This window comes from Anolis sagrei, chromosome 7 (assembly GCF_037176765.1).
Source record: "Anolis sagrei isolate rAnoSag1 chromosome 7, rAnoSag1.mat, whole genome shotgun sequence".
In the NCBI taxonomy this organism is placed as follows: domain Eukaryota; kingdom Metazoa; phylum Chordata; class Lepidosauria; order Squamata; family Dactyloidae; genus Anolis; species Anolis sagrei.
The window spans coordinates 21,566,909-21,590,657 of NC_090027.1; the positions used below are offsets into that span (position 1 = coordinate 21,566,909).

A 23,749-nucleotide genomic window follows, 5' to 3' on the forward strand; every position below is an offset into this window, starting at 1 on the left:
TGATGTGTGGACATGAATGGAACTGAATGAAATGGACCTAATTTGGCTGAAGACACAATTCTAAAAGACCAAGGCCTGCAACGATTAACTGCCTGCTTGCTGGACTGTAGTTCAAAGTTGCTAATGAGACCTGACAAAGTAAACTGTGATAAAAACTGTGACAGTGATAACAGAAATGTTTACAGTATAAAGAAGGAAGTCAACACAAGGCTAACACCAATCAAGAAGAGTCAACATCTGGCCAGGAAACTGAGTTGGAGTCAACATAATCCAGGATGAAAGACATAGTATCATTAATTTACAACTTTGGGACTACATCAGGAGAATATTCCTATAAAAGACTCAATCTAATAATTATCAAGTGTGGCAGAACGCAGGAGTCTGTTCCACCTGCTATGCTCTGCTCCATGGGAAGGTGAGAGATAGTGTACATATGGAGCGCTTTTGGAATCTTGGATTTTGTTCAGGGAGTCAGGGTTTTGGAACTATGTGTTGTCAGGCTGCAGGAAAGCAGAGTCTGGCTAAGCAGGTGCTTCTCCAAGGAAGGAGAAAAGGATATGGTAATATTTCGATGCATGGTGATGGATGCATGTACATGTATATGAATGGTTATTGAAAATGTAATTCTCCTTTGTTTGTTTGTTAACCATATAATTGTGGATCCGATATAGTTGCATAGAATCCATATGTCTGTATGTCTAATGTCATTCTTTATGTAAAAGTGTAAAAGTTCTGTAAAAGTTTTGATCTACCCTCTCAAATTGCGACAAAAAGAACCTATTTTTAAAGTGATTGAAAAGTTATTCATGACACCTCCTCCTTCCTCACATTGTGTTCTTTCCAGCCTTGAACCACAGGAGTCTGTGCTCACACGCCGCTTGGGCAATCCCTTGCATGCCTTGCCCGGGCAACCTGGGCACGGCATAGTCATCCAGGCCCGGACTATAGGGGTATTCGTGGCCCACGGGATCCTCAGCGGTGGCCCGCAGCTTCCAGGCCTCTCCTGTGATCTCCTGGGGCTCGTCGTAAACCACGGGGGGTGGGACCTCTGGGTCGTCGTATACCTGAACTGATGCAAGGCTGGCAGGAGCCAAACCTAGCCTTTCCATCCTGCCAAGCAAAAGAGAGGGCTTGGGTGCCTGCAGGGTCCGACTGGCGCTACTGTTTCCCGGTGGCTTACAAGTGGCATCAAAAGGCTCCTCTGAGTCATCTGCTGTCATCTTTTCTGGCCCTTCCAATGCACTTGATCCACTCTGGGGATCCTGCTTGGAGCATGAACCAGGTCTGGGTGGGACCTTTTTGGAGCAGGTGGGCAGAAGACAACCGCCAACAGGTGAGACCGGGCTGCCCTTTCCTGGCTTCCCTTTCAAGATGGACTCCAAGGTACGGATCATGCCGATGCCAGTGACTTGAGAGGTCAGTGGTGCCCCTTTGTCCTGTGCTACGACTCCAGTCTTCCTGTTTCCTCCATCAGAACTGGGCTGGTTGAAGGCCCTGGAAGGAAGGGTGACGCTTCTGGGGGGCCCAGCAGAGGCCTCCCAAGTTGGGTCATTCAACATGGAACTCTTTTGCTTTTCGATGGCACCTTCAATGAGCTGGACAATCTCCTTGCCCTGTGGAGTGACAAACTCAAAGTTTCCCTCACCAGAAGAGCACCTCCGTCCAGCCTCAAAGGAGAAGATGGTCTGGAAAGAGAAACAGGGGGACGTGGAGTCATGCACAGTGACAGGAGCCCAGTCGGACGCTGCAAAACATATTGAGTTTCTTTGGGGAAATTCCAGCAACGGTGGGCAGGGTCATGGAGAGAACAGCATTGGAGACATTGTTAGGCCTCCCCAGGGCTAGGATACTGAACAAAATATCACACGTGTGCACTTCTATGTACACAAATGTACATGCAGATGCATGTTGTCTCTCAGGCCTGCCTCCTCCCTTTCACATGTCTGCAACACTGGAAGAAGCACATAGGTAGATAGGAATGCATTCTGAAAAATGCAGGTATCCTAGAAAAGCTAAATGTTTCCCCTGACATTAAGTCAAGTCGTGTCCACCTCTGGGGGTTGGTGGTCATCTCCATTTCCAAGCCAAAGAGCCGGTGTTGTCCGTAGACACCTCCAGGGTCATGAGGCTGGCATGACTGCATGGAGGGCCGTTACCTTTCCATAGAAGGTACCCCAATTTCTCTCATTTCTGCACAAACAAAGCTGGTTTAGCAAGACGGAAGAGGGAACAGTTCTAGGTCTGCACGGTCCCTGCGCATGTCCTGCAGTCTCCCTCTTATGATGCGGTCTCACCTGGGCAGACAGGTGAGCAGAACCACAAGCAGGTAATGGGGGGAGGAGGCAGAAACAGTATTGGAGATTATTTATTATTTATTTATTTACGACATTTATATGCCACCCTTCTCACCCCGAAGGGGACTCAGAGCGGTTTACAAGTAAAAAGTAAAGACAATATATTATATTATTATCATAGCACAATATTAATATTATATATTACATTGTACTAGAACATTATACTGTAATATTATTAGTAATATTACATTTAATATAAAATATACAATTATATTTTAGTAGTAGTATTTTACATTACATTGTAATATAATATTATCTATATATACATTATATTATTTTATATTATATTTTTATTTTACAGTATTTATATACCGCCTTTCTCACCCTTGGGGGGACTCAAAGCGGTTTATATTATATTATAAGCACAGTTCAGGAGACAAGATGGAACCGCCTTCCTGGCCCGTGTCTTCACTTTGATCTCAGAGCAGCGGCTGGTGCCGGAAGGGCTCAGCTGATGACACTGGAAGCAAGATAGAAAGAAGGAATACCAGTTTGGGGAAGGAGAGACTAGTGATACGGAGATGGAGCAGGCCTATTGGGAGCCACCTGCCAAGTGTCCTCAGAGCCAGCTGGAAAGCACCAAAGGTCAAAGCAGGGATGAATCCCTTTAGACAGTGGCATCTCCCTTGACTTCTGCAGAGACCTCCAGGGCCAACACACCCAGCTGCCCACACCCCTCCCCAAGTCATACCTTATCATGGCCAAATCTGCGCAGGAACCTGTAAGGCCAGGTTTGGAGGACGTTTCCCCCCTGGATGCCACACAGGTCCAGGGCCTCTGCTTGAGCAGAGAGAAGGAACCTGCCCCACAGCTGAATGCTTTCAGAGGCTGGCGTAGCCCTGACTGTCACGGGAAAGGTCTTCCTCTCTCCTGTTGGGAAACAGATTGGGAGGGAAATCTCTGCACATTCTGGCACACAGGTATGTCCAAGTCTCTTCCTGGTGTCTGTACAGGGTCTCCAAAAAGGAGGGGACACTCCTCCTGGGGTCAGGCTTTGCTTAATAATACAGTAGGAGTCTCACTTATCAGACATAAACGGGCCAGCAGAATGTCGGATAAATGAAAATGTCGGATAATAGGGAGTCTCCTGTTAGCCACCCAACGTGGCGCTAGACACCTAGAATACTACCAACAGAGACTCAAAGGATTAAGGAAAGACAATTCCTCGGGGATAGAGTGACCCAGCAGGAAGTGTCCGGATGCGGAAGAGGAGCATGGAAATCACAGAGGGAAGGGGGGAGGAAGCTTCCGCTTCCGGTCCTGCCTCTTTTCTGACCAGGAGGACCTCTGTCTTGTCTGGATTCAGCCTCATCTTGTTGACCCTCATCCAATCTGTCACAGCTGCCAGGCACTGGTTTAGGATGCGAGGAGCTTCCTGGAATTAGGTGGAAAAGAGTAGAAGAGTTGTGTGTCATCTGCGTAGAAATGGCACCCAACTCTAAAACTCTGGATGACTTTGCTGAGCAGTTCCATGGAGATATTAAAAAGCATGGGGGGGGTGGAACTTTGGGGGACCCCACAGGTCAATGGCCAGGGTTCTGAGCAGGTATCCTCCAGCATCACCATCTGGGTACGATCCTCCAGGAAGGTGCCCCCAAAACCTATTCCAGAGAGCCAACTCAGAAGGATACCATGGTATCAAAAGCTGCTGAGATGTCCAAGAGAACTAACAAAGATACACTCCTGCTATCTAGTCCTCTATGGAGGTCATCCACCAAGGTGACCAATATCTCAGTTCCATGACAAGACCTAAAACCAGGCTGTGACGGATTAAGATAATCAGTGTCATCCAAGAACCCCTGGAGCCGAGAAGCCACCACCCGCTCCAGAACCTTGCTTACCAAGTTGTGGGGCTGGATCAAAGGGGGCCAGGGGAGGTGGGTGCAAGCAAAAAAGGAGCGGAAGAAGGGTAAGGGGTGATAAGCACTGGCTGAGCATGAGGCGCAGAGGCCACCACTTATCTGCAGGAGGAGGCTTCGTCTTGTAAAGCCACAAGGCAGGAAGCGGTCAAGTGAAGTCGGCTGCAAAAGATGGGTCTCTGGGCTGCTTTGGCCAAAGAGCATTGCTTGGCTCAGGCAGGAAAGAGGGCCAGCACCTCACGCCTGGCCTTTGCAACCACACTTTTGAGAGGGGCAGGGAGGGGAGAGATTTTGAAATTACTCAAAGGCACACAACAATAACAAGAATAATACTTCCTACATATCATGAGATACCCATGGGAAAGACAACAATGGCTGGTAAAAGGGACAGCAGTAGGGAAAGATGGAGACCCCATTCCAGGTGGAAGGACTCCAGTAAGGATGCCATGGATGGTGATGCCAGGGTGTTTTTGGAGGTCTCTCATCGGTCAGGTCTTTGACCTCAGCAACTGACCAAAATGGTGGCACCTTGTCTTGGAACACTGGGGTGGAGGCTCAATGGTCCAGGACATCAAATACGTGACCCCTGATATTGAAGAGAGATGGCCCACATCCCTTCCCTCTCTATGACCCTCCCCTCCAACCCCCAATCGCTGGTGCCCCTCCTCTCCTACCTTTGCAGGTTGGGCTGTACAGAGGATTCTCCACCATGGAAAGGGAAGAAGGGGAAGGGGAAGAGGGAGGCTTGCCTTCCAGTCCGTCCTTCTCCAACTCGCTATTCCTCTGGAAACCAAGGGGAAGAAGAAGGTCTCCTATTAGTCGACAGCTGCCCAGGGCCTGGCTAGTTGACCTGAGAGCCCAGCTGCATTCTCTGTATTGTCAACACCTCTTTAGAGGCTACCTTTGAGGAACTGCCCATAAGAGAATAGCAGCCCTTCTGGGTTGGACAGGTAGACTTGAGTGGCTTGTGAATCTCATTTGCTGTTTTCAAAGCTTCACCCACTTTTACTTGGAGGTCAGTCTTCAGTGGTTCCAGGCTATGAGAGAATGCCCCTTCTCCTTTTTGCACCCCTCCATTCTCTGTGGGCCAAGCGACCCCTTAGCTGCCACCTTACCTTAAAGGCATGTTCACATAGTGCCAGGATCCAGGCTGCTGCCTCGGTGCTCTCAGCTGCCAGAAGATAGCACTTCTCAGTGGTCTCCAGGAGGAAGGGGGTGGTCTCCTTAAGGCAGCCGTCATCTTTGGTTGTCTCGGCCACATAGACACAGTCTCTCAGGTGGATCAGGCGCCGGCTACTGGTCTCCTTCTTCTTGGTTTTCCCTGCAGATGGAGGCAGCGTGCATCCGAGGAGCTCCAGGCGGGACGAGGCACAGCTGCTCCCCCGGTACAAGACGCCCCAGAACTTCCGCCATTTCTGGGGAGACAAAAAAGTCAACCAAGTTTCTACATGGAAATGCCCCTTGGTTCACACAGCATCTCACAGACTGGAGGAGAGGAGACTGAAGACATGGCATGCAAGTTATCTTTAAATATCTGAAGAGGCGTGAGCTTGTTTTCTATTACTCCGAAGACTCGCAATACATCTACACTGTAAAATGAATGCAGTTTGACATCACTTTACCATGACTCAGAGCTATGGAATATAAAGCTATTGTCCTCCGAACCCTGCTATACATCTGTGAAATGTGAACTGTCTACAGATGTCACTCAACTCCTGGAACGATTCCATCATCATTGCCTACGAAAAATACTGCAAATCTCTCGAGAAGACAGGCAGACAAATGTCAGCGTGCTGGAAGGCGCAAAGACCACTAGCATTGAAGTGATGCTCTTATGCCATCAACTCCGCTGGACTGGCATGTTGTCTGAATGCCCAATTACTGTCCCCCAAAGCAGTTACTATACTTCCAACTCAAGAATGGAAAATGGAATGTTGGTGGGCAGAAAAAGAGATTTAAAGATGGGCTTAAAGCTAACCTCAAAAACCGTGGCATAGACATTGGGAAGTGGGAAGCCCTGGCCCTTGAATGCTCTAACTGGAGGTCAGCTGTGACCAGCAGTGCTGTGGAATTTGAAGAGGCATGAATGGAGGGTGAAAGGGAGAAATGTGCTAAGAGAAAGAAGGTATTGGGGCATGTAAAAAATCAGTTGATCAGTGTGTTAACTTAAAATGCAGAGCACAAAGCCAATTGGGTGGGCTATGCCCAAAATACTAGCTGAGCCTGGGAATTTTGGCAACAGTTACATTTTAGGCTTCAGCTGTGCAGGATCTAGCAAGGAGACAGTTTCAATTCTTGCTTCATGAGCTGCTGAAAGATCTCCTACATGGACACCTAAATGCCATTTGAATCTCTCTCAAATGACATTGTGTGAGTCAATGCAACTGTTCACACGATTGTATATATATTGCTCTGCATTACAAAGAGTAAAATTCTTGTTCTTCATCTGCGTGGCATATTTTTCTTTCTCTGGCAAGACAGTGTGCGGACAGGTAAAACGTAAATTATACATGATTTTCATACCACCACAGAAGGCACATCAAGCCAACCCTGACTGGGACAGCCTTCCACCTGGAAACCGATGCCTTCAATATGGAAGAACATACAGATCAAGAATAGGGCTCCACCGTCACCTACGTATCCAATACCAAGACACTACATTTAGAAGGCCATCATACTCAGACAATGAGGACAACATGGAATCCTGGGAGTTGTGGTTTTGCAAGTTTTTCTAGCTTTCTCTGTCAAAAAGTGGCAAGTAGGAGTGGCTTCTAGGATACCATAAACTTGAGCCATGCAATCAAAATGGTGTCCATTGCATTAATTCTACTGTGTAGATGAACCCTAGAACATCACCAATGGATTCCAATTACAAGAAAATGAATTCCAGCATGAGGCATGGAATTTGAGCCAACACAACTTTGTGACTATCTTAGCAAAGGATGATGGAGCCCAATGCATCATCTCTTTAAGAAACTCCCAACAAAAGCCTTAACCCTCAACTTTGGGCCTTACCTTCCCAAAGGTCTGCTGCTGGTACATGTAGAGGAAGCCCTTCTTCACCACGGCTTCTTCCATCATTGAGCACAAGGCAAGAGGTCCACTTGTCCAGAGCCTCTTTCTCCAGTTCTTCTCAGGAGTTTTCTCTCCCGCTCTTTGCTTTTGCCAATTGTGTGCTCAATGGTGCTCAAAAACATCTCTCGCTCACTTTTCTACCCTTTCAAGAAAGCATGCTAAGTCAGCTTCCTGTGGTTGTAACCTCACCCAAAAGGACAAAAACAGCATAAACTGGTCCCTGCAGAAACACAAGCATAAAGTTCCACAGAGAAAGGTGTGGATCTTTGGAAACTATATATCCCAGGACTATATAGTATGGAGCTATGGTATGGGCACCAACTGCATTCATTCAATAGTGTAGATGCACCCAGAGAAGGGATGGACCTCAGGAAACCGCAACTCCCAGGAGGACTCAATCACACTGAGCAATGGCATTTAAATTGAGGTCCAAGAGCATTCATTCCATAGTGTAAATGCACCAAAAGAATGGTATAGACCTCAGGAAACAATAACTTCCAGGAGGACTCCATCTCACAGAGACATAGCATTTAAAGTGGGGTCCAACTGCATTCATTTCACAGTGTACATGCACCCAGAAAAGGTTCATGGACCTTGGGAAACTGCAATTCCCAAGACCATCTCATGGAGTCATGGCATTTAAAGTAAGGTCCAACTGCATTCATTCCACAGTGTAGATGCACCGAGAAGGGTATGGACCTTGGGACCTTGGAAAACTGTAACTCCCAGGAGGACGCCATCACATGGAGCCATGTAATAGAATCATAGAATCAAAGAGTTGGAAGAGAACTCATGGGCCATCCAGTCCAACCCCCTGCCAAGAAGCAGGAATATTGCATTCAAATCACCCCTGACAGATGGCCATCCAGCCTTTGTTTAAAAGCTTCCAAAGAAGGAGCCTCCACCACACTCCAGGGCAGAGAGTTCCACTGTTGAATGGCTCTCACAGTCAGGAAGTTCTTCCTCATGTTCAGATGGAATCTCTTCTCTTGTAGTTTGAAGCCATTGTTCCGCGTCCTAGTCTCCAGGGAAGCAGAAAACAAGCTTGCTCCCTCCTCCCTGTGGCTTCCTCTCACATATTTATACATGGCTATCATATCTCCTCTCAGCCTTCTCTTCTGTCATTTAAAGTGGAGTGCAAGGGCATTCATTCCATATTGTAAATGCACCAAGAGACAGGTATGGATCTTGGAAAACTATGATTCCCAAGACTTCACAGGCTATTTTAAAAAAAGAAATTCTTCTGGCAAAGTAAAAACTCGGTAAGCAAAAACAATTGGCAGAACTTTCCCTAACAAGGGAACTTTTGGCTCCACAATTTACCCCTCCCACAAATTGGGGAAACATTTCATTTTAAACCTGAGAGCAATGAATGCCATCACATTACAGAACTGGCCAAACATCCAGAACGTTACCAAAAATCTACTTCTCTACCACCTCCTGAACCATTTGAAAAGAATGCTGGCTCCCACACTTAAAATACGTAAAGAATGCTCTATCCTACACGTGAAACCAACCTAATGTGATGAACACAGTCGTTTTCCACATTTTAAGTGTAGCACTCAGTGGAATTTAGTAAATGTGATGAAGTGGTAAATGCTGCAGTAAAACACTGAAGAAAATGTAAGCATGTGAGGGATGCACACAGACTTCAAGTGCTCTGAAGAATGGTTCATTTTCTGCTGGGACTGATTTGGAGCCAATCTGTTTCAAACTGGCCTGAAATTCAGAAACGATTAGGTCTGTTCCTCCCACATCTGGATTTCTGTCTTTTGTTTTTAAAGGAATTTAAACAATTTATTCTATCATTCACCTGCATTTTAAAACAACTTCTATATATTTTACTCTGGTTTTATTGACTTTGAAGGAATGCTTGCTTTTCTTGATGAAGTATGTTATGCAATGATAAAATGATCCAGGACAGTGGTTAGATGATCTAATAAGGAGTCTGAGAAAGTTATGTTTTTGCATTAAAGTTCTCAGAATATGCCAATTGAAATAAAAACTCCATAAATATGAGGAAAAAACTTCATCTTACAATTAACAATGTCATGCCAAATCCAAGTATCTCTGGATTTTTTTGTAGTTTTTGGTGAAATAGAATAAAAGTGGATACTGCATTGTGCAGAATCCCCCCACACCCCATCCCCAGAAATCTGAGTGCAACTGAGGTCCCTTCCTCGCTGCCATACAAACCAGATTATAGCAGATAATTCAGTTCAAAGCAGATAATGTCAGTTTTACATGGCAATGTGGAAGGGGTTTCATCTAATCCAGTTCAAAGCAAATAACATGGTTTTCATATGGCTGTGGGTTAAACCCTTGTGCCGGCAGGACTGAAGACCGACAGGTTGCAGGTTCGAATCCGGGGAGTGGCGGATGAGCTCCCTCTATCAACTCCAGCTCCTCATGCGGGGACATGAGAAAAGCCTCCCACAAGGATGATAAAAACATCAAATCATCTAGGCGTCCCCTGGGCAACGTCATTGCAGACAGCCAATTCTCTTACACCAGAAGCAACTTGCAGTTTCTCAAGTCACTGCTGACAGGACAGATATATATATATATATAGAGAGAGAGAGAGAGAGAGAGAGAGCTGTGTGGAAGATCCCCTTCCACACAGCTGTATAAAATCCACATTGAACTGGATTATATGGCAGTGTGGACTCAGATAATCCAGCTCAAAATAGATATTATGGATTATCTGCCTTGACATTCTGGGTTAAATGGCTGTATGGAAGGACCCTCATATAATCCAGCTCAGAGCAGATAATGTGGATTTTATATGATAGTGGAAGGGCCCTTCGAAGGGGCCTCATATAATCCAGTTCAAAGAGGATGTGGATTTTTATTGCAGTTTAGGCCCTTTCCACACAGTTATATAAAATCAGCACTGAAATGGATTATATGGCAGTGTGGACTCAGTTCAAAGCAGATGTTGTGGATTATCAGCCTTGATATTCTGGGTTATATTGCTGCATGGAAGGGCCCTTCGAAGGAGCCTCATATAATCCAGTTCAAAGAGGATGTGGATTTTTATTGCAGTTTAGGCCCCTTATAAAATTCAGCTATATAAAATTCGCACTGAAGTGGATTATAGGGCAGTGTGGACTCAGATCACCCAGTTCAAAGCAGATGTTGTGGATTAGCTGCCTTGACATTCTGGGTTAAATGGCTGTGTGGAAGGACCCTCATATAATCCAGTTCAGAGCAGATAATGTAGATTTTATATGACAGTGGAAGGGGCCTCATATAATCCAGTTCAAAGGGGATGTGGATTTTTATTGCAGTTTAGGCCCCTTCCACACAGGGGGGCCTAAACTGCAATAAAAATCCACATCCTCTTTGAGGAGCAGGGCCTTCTCGGTGGTGGCCTCTCACCTGTGGAACTCACTCCTGGGAGAAATTAGGGCGTCAACATCCCTCCTCTCCTTCAGGAGGAAAGTAAAGACGTGGTTGTGGGGCCAGGCCTTTGGGCAATCTGACAACTAGATAAGGACAATCAAACGACTAGGACTGACAGGACTGACAATGTGGAATTGGAAATTGGACTATGAGATAGCGAATGCTGACCGTCTATGAGGAGTAATTGGGATTGTATTGTTTTATTGGTTTTAGGATTGTAATGCAGGAATTGTTGTTTAACTGTTCAACTGTTTTAACTGTTTAATTGATGTTATTTTATTTTACTACTGTTATGTGATGCTGGCATCGAATTGTGCCTTTGTAAGCCGCTCTGAGTCCCCTCGGGGTGAGAAGGGCGGGGTAGAAGAAACCTATATATATATATATATATATATATATATATAATGCGCACTGAAGTGGATTATATGGCAGTGTGGACTCAGATAACCCAGTTCAAAGCAGATGTTGTGGATTATCTGCCTTGACATTCTGGGTTTTATTGCTGCGTGGAAGGGCCCTTCGAAGGGGCCTCATATAATCCAGTTCAAAGCAGATAATGTGGATTATATGGCAGTGTAGACTCAGATAACCCAGTTCAAAACAGATAATGTGGATTATATGGCAGTGTGGACTCAGATAACCCAGTTCAAAACAGATGTTGTGGATTATCTGACTTGACATTCTTGGTTATATTGCTGCGTGGAAGGGCCCTTCGAAGGGGCCTCATATAATCCAGTTCAAAGCAGATAATGTGGATTATATGGCAGTGTGGACTCAGATAACCCAGTTCAAAGCAGATGTTGTGGATTATCTGCCTTGACATTCTTGGTTATATTGCTGCGTGGAAGGGCCCTTCGAAGGGGCCTCATATAATCCAGTTCAAAGCAGATAATGTGGATTATATGGCAGTGTGGACTCAGATAACCCAGTTCAAAGCAGATGTTGTGGATTATCTGCCTTGACATTCTTGGTTATATTGCTGCATGGCAGGGCCCTTCAAAGGGGCCTCATATAATCCAGTTCAAAACAGATAATGTGGATTATATGGCAGTGTGGACTCAGATAACCCAGTTCAAAGCAGGTGTTGTGGATTATCTGCCTTGACATTCTTGGTTATATTGCTGTGTGGAAGGGCCCTTCGAAGGGGCCTCATATAATCCAGTTCAAAGCAGATAATGTGGATTATATGGCAGTGTGGACTCAGATAACCCAGTTCAAAACAGATAATGTGGATTATATGGCAGTGTGGACTCAGATAACCCAGTTCAAAGCAGATGTTGTGGATTATCTGCCTTGACATTCTGGGTTTTATTGCTGTGTGGAAGGGCCCTTCGAAGGGGCCTCATATAATCCAGTTCAAAACAGATAATGTGGATTATATGGCAGTGTGGACTCAGATAACCCAGTTCAAAGCAGATGTTGTGGATTATCTGCCTTGACATTCTTGGTTATATTGCTGCGTGGAAGGACCCTTCGAAGGGGCCTCATATAATCCAGTTCTAAGCAGATAATGTGAATTATATGGCAGCGTAGAAAGGGTTTGCTCCTGGCTCAACAGTCCCAGGGAGGGCCTTAAAAGCTCCAGCCCTTTCCAAAGGAGGTCCAACTGGAGAGACCTCCTCCCACCCCTTTCTCGCACGAAACCGTGGCGCGTCCCCTTTAAGAACCATGTAAACAAAGCCCCGCTCCTCTCCCTCCCTCCTCGGGCGCCCACGAGCGCGCACGTGTGTGACGTCACCTCCGAGCGCCGGCCTCTCCCTCCGCCATTCACTAAAAGCCCATGCGGCGGCGCCGGCCTTCCTCCCTCGCCCTATCAGCGCCGCTTACGCCAATTGCGTGGGGAGGCGGGCGCCACTGCGCAGGCGCGGCAGCCTCGGCTTGGGGGCAGGCCGCAACGGCGGCGAGAGCGAGCGAGCGAGAGCAGAACATGAATGGAGCAAAATGGCGGATCATGTGCAGGTGAGGCGGCGAGGGAGGCGGGCGAGGCGAAGCGGGAGAGGCGGGAAAGGGGCCGCCTCGCGGGGAAGGCCCAGGCCGGAGCCCGGCGCTGGCGGGGAGGCCTCGCCCAGGAAAGGCGGCCTGGAGGACTGGGCCTGCCGCCTCTAGGAAGAGCGCCAGGCCGAGGTAAAGGGGCGCCTGGCTGTCCTGGAGCTCGGGCCGAAGCGGCAGGAAATTCCCCAGGCCTTGGGGCCCGTGGAGGTCCCGCTCTGCTACTTCACGTGTTTCAGGAGGCATTGCTTTTGAACCTGGTTGTGTAACAAATTGCTAAAACTCCCTCTTGGGGACATAGAACCCAGAATATATAACCCACAGCCATATAACCCAGAATAACAAGGCAGAAAATAATATATATAATAATCTATATATATGTAAATGCTCTGTGCGTAATGAGTACCTTAAAAACAAAAGAACCAATGAATGAAATCACACCAAATTTGGCAGCAAAACATCTCACAACACAAGGAGTGACCATCACTCAAAACATTATGATTTTGTCATTTGAGAGTTGTAGTTGCTGGGATTTATAGTTCACCTAAATTAAAGAGCTTATGAACTCCACCAACGATGGAATTGAACCAAACTTGGCACACAGGACTCTTCTGACCAACAGAAAACACTAGAAGCGTTTGGTGGGCATTGAACTAAAGCAGTGGTTCTCAACCTGTGGGTCCCCAGATGTTTTGGCCTACAACTCTCAGAAATCCCAGCCAGTTTACCACCTGTTAGGACTTCTGGGAGTTGAAGGCCAAAAACATCTGGGGACCCCAGGTTGAGAACCACTGAACTAGAGTTTTGGAGCTGTAGTTCACCTACATCTAGAGAGCACTGTGGGCTCAAACAGTGAAGGATCTGGACCAAACTTGGCATAAATACTCAATATAGCCCAAATATAAACACAGATGGAGTTTGGGGGAAATAGATCTTGACATTTGGGAGTTGTAGTTACTGGGATTTATAGTTCACCTACAATCAAGGAGCATTCTGAATCCCACTAATGACAGAATTGGGGCAAACATCCCACACAGAACTCTCATGTCCATGTTTTCTGGTGGTCTTTGGTGACCCTTCTGACACCCCCCTTGTGACCCCCCCCCCCTCAGGTCTTGACTTCCCAGGTTGAGAAATGCTGCCTTCAGGCCATCCAGTCCAACTCCCTTCAACAAGACAAGAAAACCTAATCAAAGCCCTCCTGACAAAGAGCCATCCAGCCATTCACATACACACACACATGTATATGACAGATGCAGTATCAAAGATTTGAAAGAAGAACAATGATATGTTGCATGTTCCAGAGTAGGCAAACCAGACAATCTCCACATCAACACTGGCAAAGAAACAGCAAGAAATACAGTTGATCCACAAGCATAAAGACATGACATATATTAGAAACCAACACTTTCTCATTAGATCATCAGGCTGGGCCACAGCAACGCGTGGCAGGGGACCGCTAGTAATAATAAACCTTTATTTATACCCAGCCACCATCTCTCCAAGGGACTCGGAGCAGCATAATTGACGCCATGTCCAACAGTACATCAATAAACAAAATCAGTAAATACAATACATTTAAAATAAATCACATATAAACAATAACCAATAAACAGTAACAAAAAAAAGATTTAAAAACCTATGGCTGGGCCAAATGTAAAAGTTTAAAATTAAAAAATAAACACTGGGCATGAACAAGGTAGGATATAACTGATATAGGGTTTTCAAAGAGAGATGAGCGGAACGCAGTCACTCCTAAACCAGTAGTAAATCAGTAGTAAAGTGTATCCCACAGTATCGGCTTGGAACTGGATTGTATGGCAATGTAGATACAGGGCTCTTCCACACAGCCATATAACCCAGGCTACTACCACACAGCTAAATAAAACCCCACATTTTCTGCTTCGAACTGGAATATATGCCAGCGTGGGCTCGGATAACCCAATTCAAAGCAAATATTGTGGGACTTTCTACCTCAATATTCTGGGTTATATGGCTGTGTGGAAGAATCCTAAACGCACCCATCTCCCGTGTTTACAAGGGGACTCCATGGCCTCTTCTTGTCAAAACAGTGTTTCCTGTTTCTTGTCAAAACAGTGCACAATTTCCACAGAAAGGAGAAAACCATGAAAGTGAACAAAATCTGGCTACCAATATTAAGAAAAATGCTAAAATAAGAATAGTAAATAAAGAGTAAGGCTCAAAAAGCAGGAGAATTCCAGACAAGAATCAATGAGGGCCAGCTAACATCCCAGCAAAGGATTTCCCCAGGCAGCAACAAGCCAGACCTTAAAACTGCAGGCCATAAAATGGTAATCAAGGTGGCAAATTTTTCCCACCCTGGACATCATTCCACAGGTATATGTACAGTCTGCTTGCTTCGTTTCCAAAAGACCTCTTTTCAGATCCTCTCACTATTGACTTTGCAGCTGCAAGGCTATTCAATGCTGTCTATCTATCTATCTGGACATTCCACAGACAGACAGATAGATAGATATCCCACTTGCCTAGTTTCCAACAGAGCTCACAACCTCTGAGTATGCCTGCCATAGATTTGGGCGAAACATCAGGAAAGAATCCTTCTGGAACATGGCCATACAGCCTGGAAAACTCACAGTGCTTCCTTTCCTAAGTGTAAAAGAGCGTCTTCCCTTTGGAATAAGTGTAGTTTGACCCCACTTTAACTGTCAAGGCTCAGTGTTATGACAGTGCTGAAAGTTGGTGAGATATTTAACCTTCCTTGGGTGCATTTGAGGAAGAGGGAAGCAACCTGTGGCATCACTACCTGATTTATGAGCAGGCAAGGAGTATTGCTTTTAGTTAGCCCCTTTGTGTCTCATTTTTAGAAAGATAAAGCTGGATACTACTGCTGCTACTGTTATTACTACTACTACTGTTTTCCAATTACCTTTGATCCCATGGTTGTTGGATGAAGCCAGAATGTACCTTTAATTCTATGCTTCCTTCAGGAAGAGAAACAGTTTTATGTTCAGCTTCTCATAGCATTTAATGTTTGCTGATATCTGTTGTAAGCCGCCCTGAGTCCCCTCACGGAGATAGGGCGGGATATAAATAACGTTTTTTATTATTATGATCTACACTAGGCCTGTGCCAATTAGGGCCCTCCCTCCAGGGATTTTGGACTCCAAATCCCACAATTCCTAACAGCCTACCAGATGTTAGGAATTGTGGGAGTAATAACAATAATAATATTTTTATTTTTAACCTGCCCTCTCTCCTTCATGGGACTCAGGGCAGCTTCCACTAACGCATTCAGCAGTTAAAATCTGTATAAAATATAAGTAAAAAAATATAAAATGTGGCTCTCCTATAAATTAAGAGGTTTCATGAGTCTTGAGCCTTCACTGACAAAGAGTGTTTGTTTCCTCACTAAACTACAGATACCATAGAAGTAAATGCCTTCCCCAGCACACGTCACAAAAACAACACACCCATTCCTCCACACTCCCACAACCACCGCACAGCCCTCAATGCCAGGCCATGCAGGTCAACGTAGCCACAGCTCTAGGATAAAATCTCTCTCGGGGCCCTTTTACACAGCCCTATAACCCAGAATATCGAGGCAGAAAATCCCACAATATCTGCTTTGAACTGAGGCCCCTTCCACATAGCTGAATAAAATCCCACATTATCTGCTTTGAATTGGGATATATGGCAGCGTGGATTCGGCTGACCTAGTTCAAAGCAGATATTGTGGGATTTTCTTCCTTGATATTCTGTGATATAGGGGTGTGTGGAAGGGCCCCAGTTCAAAGCAGATACTGTGGGATATCCTGTCTTGATATTCTGAGATAGAGGGCTGTGTGGAAGGGTCCTAGGTTATCTGAGGGCCCTTCCACACAGCCCTATATCTCAGAATATAAAGTTAGCCTTTTAACCACCTTCCTCTCTGTCACTGTGCAATCACCAAACCGTCCAGGAACAGAGTGAATATGACAATCCAAGATCTGAAACAATGCTTCCTTACACAAGTCCAGGGGAGCACCTTCCCTTTGGAATGAGTGTAGTTTAACCCCACTTTTAACAGCCAAGGCTCAATGCCTTGGAGTTGCAGTTTGGTGAGATATTTACCCTTCTTTGGATGCATCTACACGAGGCATGGTCCAAGTCGGCCCAGATCTGATCTACACTATAGAATTAAATGCAATTTGACACTACTCTTAACTGCCAGGGCCTAGTGCAGTTAGGGTTGTGATAGAAGAAGAAGTCATCTTGAGCCTTTGCTGACAAAGAGTGCTTGTTGCCTCAGCAAACTTCAAATTCCAGGGTTCTATAGCATGGAGCTAGGGCAGTTAAGTGATGTTAAACCACATTAATTCCACAGTGTAGGTGCACCCTCAGTGATCGCTTGTTGTCAAAATAAGGCTTGCTTTCTCCAGTGTAAAAGTGAATGGATTTGGTCCTCTGTGGCCGTGCTCTTTCCACTTTTGTCAATTGTCAAACAACCCTTCCTTTAACAAGCGTAAAGCTTTGTGCAGACACAACCCGCTTCTTCCTCTGTCTTTTACATTAATAGTAAAAGTAGACTTTGAGGTCTGAAGTAGTGCTCTCCAACTCTATCTTCTTGTGAATTACTAAATAATGCTTCTTGTTCAAGGTGTAACATCGTGCTGCCCCCCCCCCCCCCCACTCCACTTTGCAGATACACCGCCTTCTTCCTCTGCCTCCCATATTAATAATGAGAGTGGACTTTGAGGTCTCTGGCAGTGCTCTTCTTCGCTCCACCTTCTTGTTAATTGTCAAATAATGCTTCTTACATCAGACGCGAGAGTATTGTCTTTCTCCTGCACATAGACCCTCATTTCTTCCTCGGTCTCCAAGTGAATGCACTTGGAGAGATGAGTAGTATATAAAGTTTTGTTATTGTTGTAGTCTGGGACAATGTTCCTCCATCTTCCTCCTCTTGTTAATTATCAAATACTGCTTTATTTTTCAAGTATAAGAATTGTTCCCATGCGCAGATACACCCCATCTCTCCTCCCCTCCCTCTGTTACATAAGTAGTGGGTAGCAATGTCAAGTGGCTAGACGAAGGAAGGAGGCTCTGCTCAAGAAGCTGCCTGCTGGATCCACTGGTGGCTTTAGGAGGAATGGGCTACATTGCTCACTTCCCTCTGTTTCTCTCTGCTGCTGTGAGCTCCTCTTTCCAACTGGGCTGTCTCTCTTTCCTCAGTCTCCTTAGGGTTTGGGTGGTAGCAAAGAATTGAGTGCCTGGCGAACCTTAAACATTGCTTTGCCGGCCTTATTTTTGTTATTATTTTCCCAGCCATAGTTTCTGGTACTTCCTCTTTGAGCCGCAAGGGTGAGCTGTTTGTTTACAGGCTAACACAACTATAGAGAGTGGTCTTGCAAGTTCCGATGGGAGCTGAAGTGCCCCCTCACTTAATATGGGGAGGGGAAGTCTCCCTCAGAATTGTCTTTTCTATGGTGATCGGGTGATCGAGGGATGTTTTGAAACCGTTTTGCAAGCCCTCCCGAGGAACCAGAAACTGCCAAACCTTCTTATATGGGTACTATCTAGCTCTGCCAGAATTGTAAATGGTCATTAACAAGAGGCAGAATAGATGTAGCTGACACACATAGAAAAAAACAACTTGGCTCTTATCATACACATAGTGGCCAACACTTTTTTTCCAGATACTAAGCAAGTGAAATGAGGTGGTGGTGAATCTGTGCTTTAGTTTACTGTTAATCTAAATTCTGGCTTGGTTGGACTGAAATTTTGGCTGAAGATAATTATTTCTGAGTCTTTGGGGGTCTTTTGTCACAATATAAATATCTTACTAGGCAATGCATAAAATCTGTTCTTTCTCAGATACTCATAAGCTTAATAGCAACCAGGCATCTGTTTTTCTGTAGGTTTGTTTAGCACACTGCATTATGCCAGACAATTTGCCCATTTCTGTCTAGCCTAACCTGCAGAAGACCTTCATCAAGGGCACAAATAGGGTGGTCTGTCCCACCACAACTTCGTGGATCCTTCTTGTTACAGATATCAAAGGCTCTACCACCAAGCAGGGACTTCTGCCATTTGTATAGGCGGTCCCTGAGTTACAAACATCCAACTTACACCCAACTCATGGTTAAGAACTGGGAATGAGACAACAGGAAGTGAAGGAAATCTGTCCCTTGGAAGGGAAATTTACTCCTGAAAGCATTATTATAGGGTAAAGGTGTCTCCACTGAAGCTTTCTCACCAATACTTGTTTCCACAACAAGCAATTTTTTTTCAAAATCCAGTGATCACAGGGACAGAAAGTGAGGCAAAATTTTCTGAACAGGGACACAGCAAAACAAATTCCACAGGGGTGTTAGCCTTTCTCTATGCCAGAGGTTCTCAACCTGTGGATCCCCAGATGTTGATGTTCATTCTCGTGTGTGTAGTGAGTAGTGATGTTGAAGCATTTTCCCATCCTTTGTAGCGTGTGGTTTTGATGAGCACATGCTTGTAAGCTTTGTGGAATATCATTGAGGTCTTGACTGGCTTGACTTGATCTCAGTCTTGTGGTGGATGATGCTACTAAGAGACATTGGTTTTAATCTGTGTTAAGTGATGGTGAGTATACTAAAGAAGATGAGAACTGTCCTCAGGGTTGAATTGAGTCCAGGATTCTTTGGTGGGACACAATCAGTAGAACTCAGGTGTGAGACAGACAGTCTCCTTTTCTGGGCACATTCTCCTGCCTCGAGAATGTGATAAAAAATAATTGTGGGAAGGTAGCTGATGACAACCTGATCTTTGATCATGTGTGCTTGCTACTTGCAGGCCTTAAGTCGTGTTTTATGACTTAGCCAAATCTGGAAAATCAGTTCCTCCTTTGAAAGATGGCAATCTCATCTCCTCATCCAAACAACCGTGGTAGAAAAGTCTCACCACCTCCATATAAACTTTTGAAATACTGTTTTCTCTGTTGTTGTTGTTGTTGTGTTTTTGGGAACATACAATGAATGCCACATGCTCACAGTACTTGTGGTAAAACATGCCAAAGTGTCTTCCTCCAAATGTGGTTGAGAATGAAGTTGCAGGAACTTTTTGATTGAAATTGGCTTCAGTAGCCTTAGGATTAGAATTCAGGTTGTGGGCAGGAGGGAGGGGATAGGTGGCAGTTGCAGGTATGCTACTTCTATTGGGTTTAATTTCAGGTATTTTTCCAGAAGCCCAAAAACCCAGCTTATGCTTCAGTTTTAGAAGGCTGGAATTTTCCCATATTGCAAGCAAAGATCTGTTCTGTGAACCAGGCCGTGCAGGACACATCCTTTTGTGAGTCCCATGTGTGATTGGTAGGCATTTTCCATTCACTTGGTGGCTGCATCTTTTCAGTCCTTTTTGTGGAGCTTCTCTGGCTTTTTCCTGCTCTGTATCTTTCCCTCTGGCAGGGAACACTGTTTGTGTGAAGACATGGACTCTTGTCATATTGTGATTTACTCACCTTGCATTTTCGCACCCTGGAAAAACTGCTTTGCCAGCGGTTCATACAGGCAGGTGCTTTTGGCCTTTGGGGCAGTAAACCGCTGCAATTGACTCAGGTGGATGATGCTTGAAAATTAGAGAGGCTCCCAAGTTTTTTAACTGGCTCTGCTACATTGACAGAACATAAAATGTTTGCTTTGTATTAATGTGAATTGAGAGACTTGTTCGGTCCTAGCACCTGCATAGTAAATCCTTGCTTAAATGAATTCTTTCTTGTTAGATGTCACAATCTGCTTGTTCAATTTACAATGGAAAAAGTGAGCCTACAGATTTAAAATGTCTGGAGACGGGGAAGCTGTGTTTTCATGCGTTTCCTAATGTAGTTATAGTTTGATCTTACTATAAATGTAAGGAAGTAGTCAATGCATGGCTATTCCGTCAGTTAATGCAGCTAAGGTGAAGGTATAGTTGTGATGCTTTGCTTTCAGATGTCCCCATATATTCTTCTCTTTGATTTGTCAATTTGCTCTCCTTACTCAAACTTTTTTCTATGGCTAATTGCCAGATAGTTTCATATGTGAGGTTTGTTCCCAGTTTTAGGATAACACAGAACAGATTATAGACCAGTTGGCTGCCATATGTGTGTATATAACATATACATGGAAATGATCTAGAAAACCTCAGCAACCTTGACAGGCAATTTAGCCTTCGTCTGTTTCTCATCTAGGCTTGATCTTTACATGTCATTGTTTTCCTATTAAATACTTCTGACATTAAAAGTACTTGTTTTGGCTTTCAGACAATGAAAACAACGTGTCTCCTTTAAAAATATATCCATAAACTGGCCAATTATACACACATACATACATGCATAGAGAGAGAGCGAGAGCAAAAATGCATCATTATTGTAGCATGGTTAATAATTCCTTAAAATAGACAGATGTGTACATTGCTGCTAAATCTTTTAAAATTCGCACAAATAGGGCATCATACCAGGTTTCTTACAGTCGGATCTCTCTCTGGAGAAGGGCTTTCGGGAAAACGGGTCACAACTGCAAAAACCCTGAATTAGATCAAATGTTCATAGACAATGGCTTGAATTCTGTTTTCCTGTTTTATTTATAACTAACTATGTAGTTTACAGTCTTGGCACTTTATTTGCAAACTCCTTCTTAGATCTTTTCTTGTAAATCTGCTTCACAATAGTTAGGAAATTGTATACCTTTCTCAGTGCTGTGGAGTTCGAAGAGATTTTGGGTGGCCTCAAAATAAACTTACAAAGTTATAGCAATATTTGGTAGACATATTGCCTTCCTATATTTGTTAAATCCCTAGTTTGTTGCTTATATTAACGTTCATAGGAATTTAGGGAAGATGTCTTCTTCAGGAATTGTATAACTGTATTTTATGTTCTGTCAGTCTGAGTAGCCGGGTGATTGAAGCAGTGCTGACAAAATACCTTGTGTTATCCTTTTATTACAGTTCATCTGTTATTGTGAATATATGTTTACTCTTTATGAAGGAATTTGAGTCATGCTCCAGAAACTGGCATACCAAAGCTACAGTCTCTGCAGGAATAATGGATTTTTCAATTCTGGTCACTTAAGGTTTTTTTCTGCTAAAGGGGACTATCCTGGCAATGGCTTCCCAAGAGACGAGTACCGCATACATTAGACTATGAAAATTCCACAGGTGCCCAACAGGCATTGAATGAAACAGATCCTATAAAACATAAGTGGGCAGGAGCCGTTGTGCATTTTCTTTGGGGATATTCTTGCGTTGAAAAACTTTAGCAAGTACTTTACTGCTTTTCTTGCTAGCTGCCTCATCCTTATCTAATATGTACAGTTCTCTCTTGCTGCATAGTTGCTATACTCACTACTACTGTTATCAAGGTTCAAGAGGGTGATATCCTCCAGTCTTGGTAGAGAACAATCTCCACCCTTTTGCTGTTCTAACCACAAGCCTCTGTTCACTGGCAATTGTGAACAATCTATAAATATCATAGAATCATAGAGTTGGAAGGTACCCCAAGGGCCATGTGGTCCATTCCTTTGCCCTGCAGTAATATACAACTAAAGACACAACTAAAGTATTCACAGAATCATAGAGTTGGAAGAGATCACATGGATCATCTAGTCCAGCCTCCTGCCATGCAGGAAAAAAGCTCACCCAACTTCTGCTTAACCTCCCTCCCCAAAGAAAAACCTGATCACCTTCTGATGCATCCCTTTTCAATTAATTTGAAACGCTTCTCCCCATACAGACCATCTCGGGCACTGTGATCAATGGAGGCGGCCCTCCTGTCGGTCCCACCCTGTCACAAGCTCAGTTGGTGGGAGGAGGCCTTCTCCATGACCGCTCCCCATCTCTGGAACTCCCTTCCTAAAGAAGTAAAAACGGCCCCTACCTCCCTCTCCTTTAAGAGACTTCTAAAAACTCACTTATGCACTTTATCATATGGAGAGGAGAACTAAAACACGTTACCTATTCGGAATGCTAGCCAACTCCACTTGCGCTATATGGCTGCCATAATACATCTTAAAGGAACACCGGCACCAGCCATTTTTAATGTAACTGTATTTTAAACTGTTTTGAGGGTATTTGTTGTAATGTTTATTTATTTTAGTTAATTATGTCTTACTGACTATTCTGTTATATTTTATTTCAATGCTTAATCCTTCGTGGTAAACACACTGTTATTATTGTGCTCTATTGTGTATATTTAATATGTTTTGTACTCACTTAGGCATTGAATGTCTGCCTTATGTGTAAACTGCTCTGAGTCCCCTCAGGGAGAGAGGGTGGTATATAAATAAAATTGTTATTGTTATTGTTATTAGATACACAACAACAAAAAGCCAACAAGATCACTATGCTGGCTTTTGTATTGGGTCACACATTGAACACTTCCTATGTGCCTAGGACTGTGAGATGCATCAGCGAATAATGTGTGCAGATCGAAATAGGGTGGCCTTTTGCAGCTGACTGATAGTAATTTTGTTTTTAAGTGCAGGCCAAGGTCTTGAGGCACTGCACCAGTGTGCCAGTCACCACTGGGACCCCTTTGACTGGCTTGTGCCAGAATCTTTTCAGTTTGATCTTTAAATCCTCATTTCGTGTAAGCTTTTCCAGTTGCTTCTTATCTTATTATTATTATTATTATTATTATTATTATTAACTATTTTAGTTAAATCCATTCAGCAGCAGAAAACAAGTTCATTCTAAGATTTGCATGACATCTCCTCAGATACTTGGGAAGATGACTTGTCATGTTTAGATCTTTGGTCCTCTTGATTGTTCATTTCTTAACTGAATGTTCTTATCTGTTCTTTTTCAGAGTCTAGCCCAGCTAGAGAACCTGTGCAAGCAGCTGTACGAGACGACAGACACGACGACGCGGCTGCAGGCGGAGAAGGCCTTGGTGGAGTTCACCAATAGCCCAGACTGCTTGAACAAGTGCCAGCTTCTTCTCGAAAGAGGGAGTGTATGTAGGCTTTTTGACCCACTGTTCTGTTCTCAAAACACTGAAGCAAGCACTGGGCATTTGAGGGCTCTGCCTTCATGACCTGGTGCAGGGACATAGACCAGTGTGGAGCCAAGATCCCCCAAAATTAACATTTCACATAAGTGTTT

At 44.5% G+C, this 23,749-nt stretch overlaps 2 protein-coding genes across 3 annotated transcripts in view; one reads left to right on the top strand and one right to left on the bottom strand.

Moving 5' to 3' along the window:
• Positions 1–571: 571 nt before the first annotated feature.
• Positions 572–7,372, bottom strand: DOK2 (docking protein 2). Its single transcript, XM_060787365.2, has 5 exons — positions 7,229–7,372; positions 5,329–5,628; positions 4,888–4,996; positions 3,046–3,224; positions 572–1,685 (listed from the first exon to the last, which is right to left on the bottom strand). Exons 1-5 carry the CDS (start codon positions 7,292–7,294, stop codon positions 825–827), a joined length of 1,515 nt encoding a protein of 504 aa, XP_060643348.2. The 5' UTR covers positions 7,295–7,372; the 3' UTR covers positions 572–824.
• A 5,157-nt stretch (positions 7,373–12,529) lies between these two features.
• Positions 12,530–23,749, top strand: part of XPO7 (exportin 7) — a 58,154-nt gene continuing 46,934 nt past the window's right edge. For both annotated transcript variants that reach the window (XM_060786991.2, XM_060786992.2), the window contains exons 1-2: positions 12,530–12,652; positions 23,454–23,600. In XM_060786991.2, coding sequence (XP_060642974.2) covers positions 12,635–12,652; positions 23,454–23,600 — 165 coding nt within the window. In that variant the 5' untranslated portion in view covers positions 12,530–12,634. The remainder of the gene's footprint in view (positions 12,653–23,453; positions 23,601–23,749) is intronic.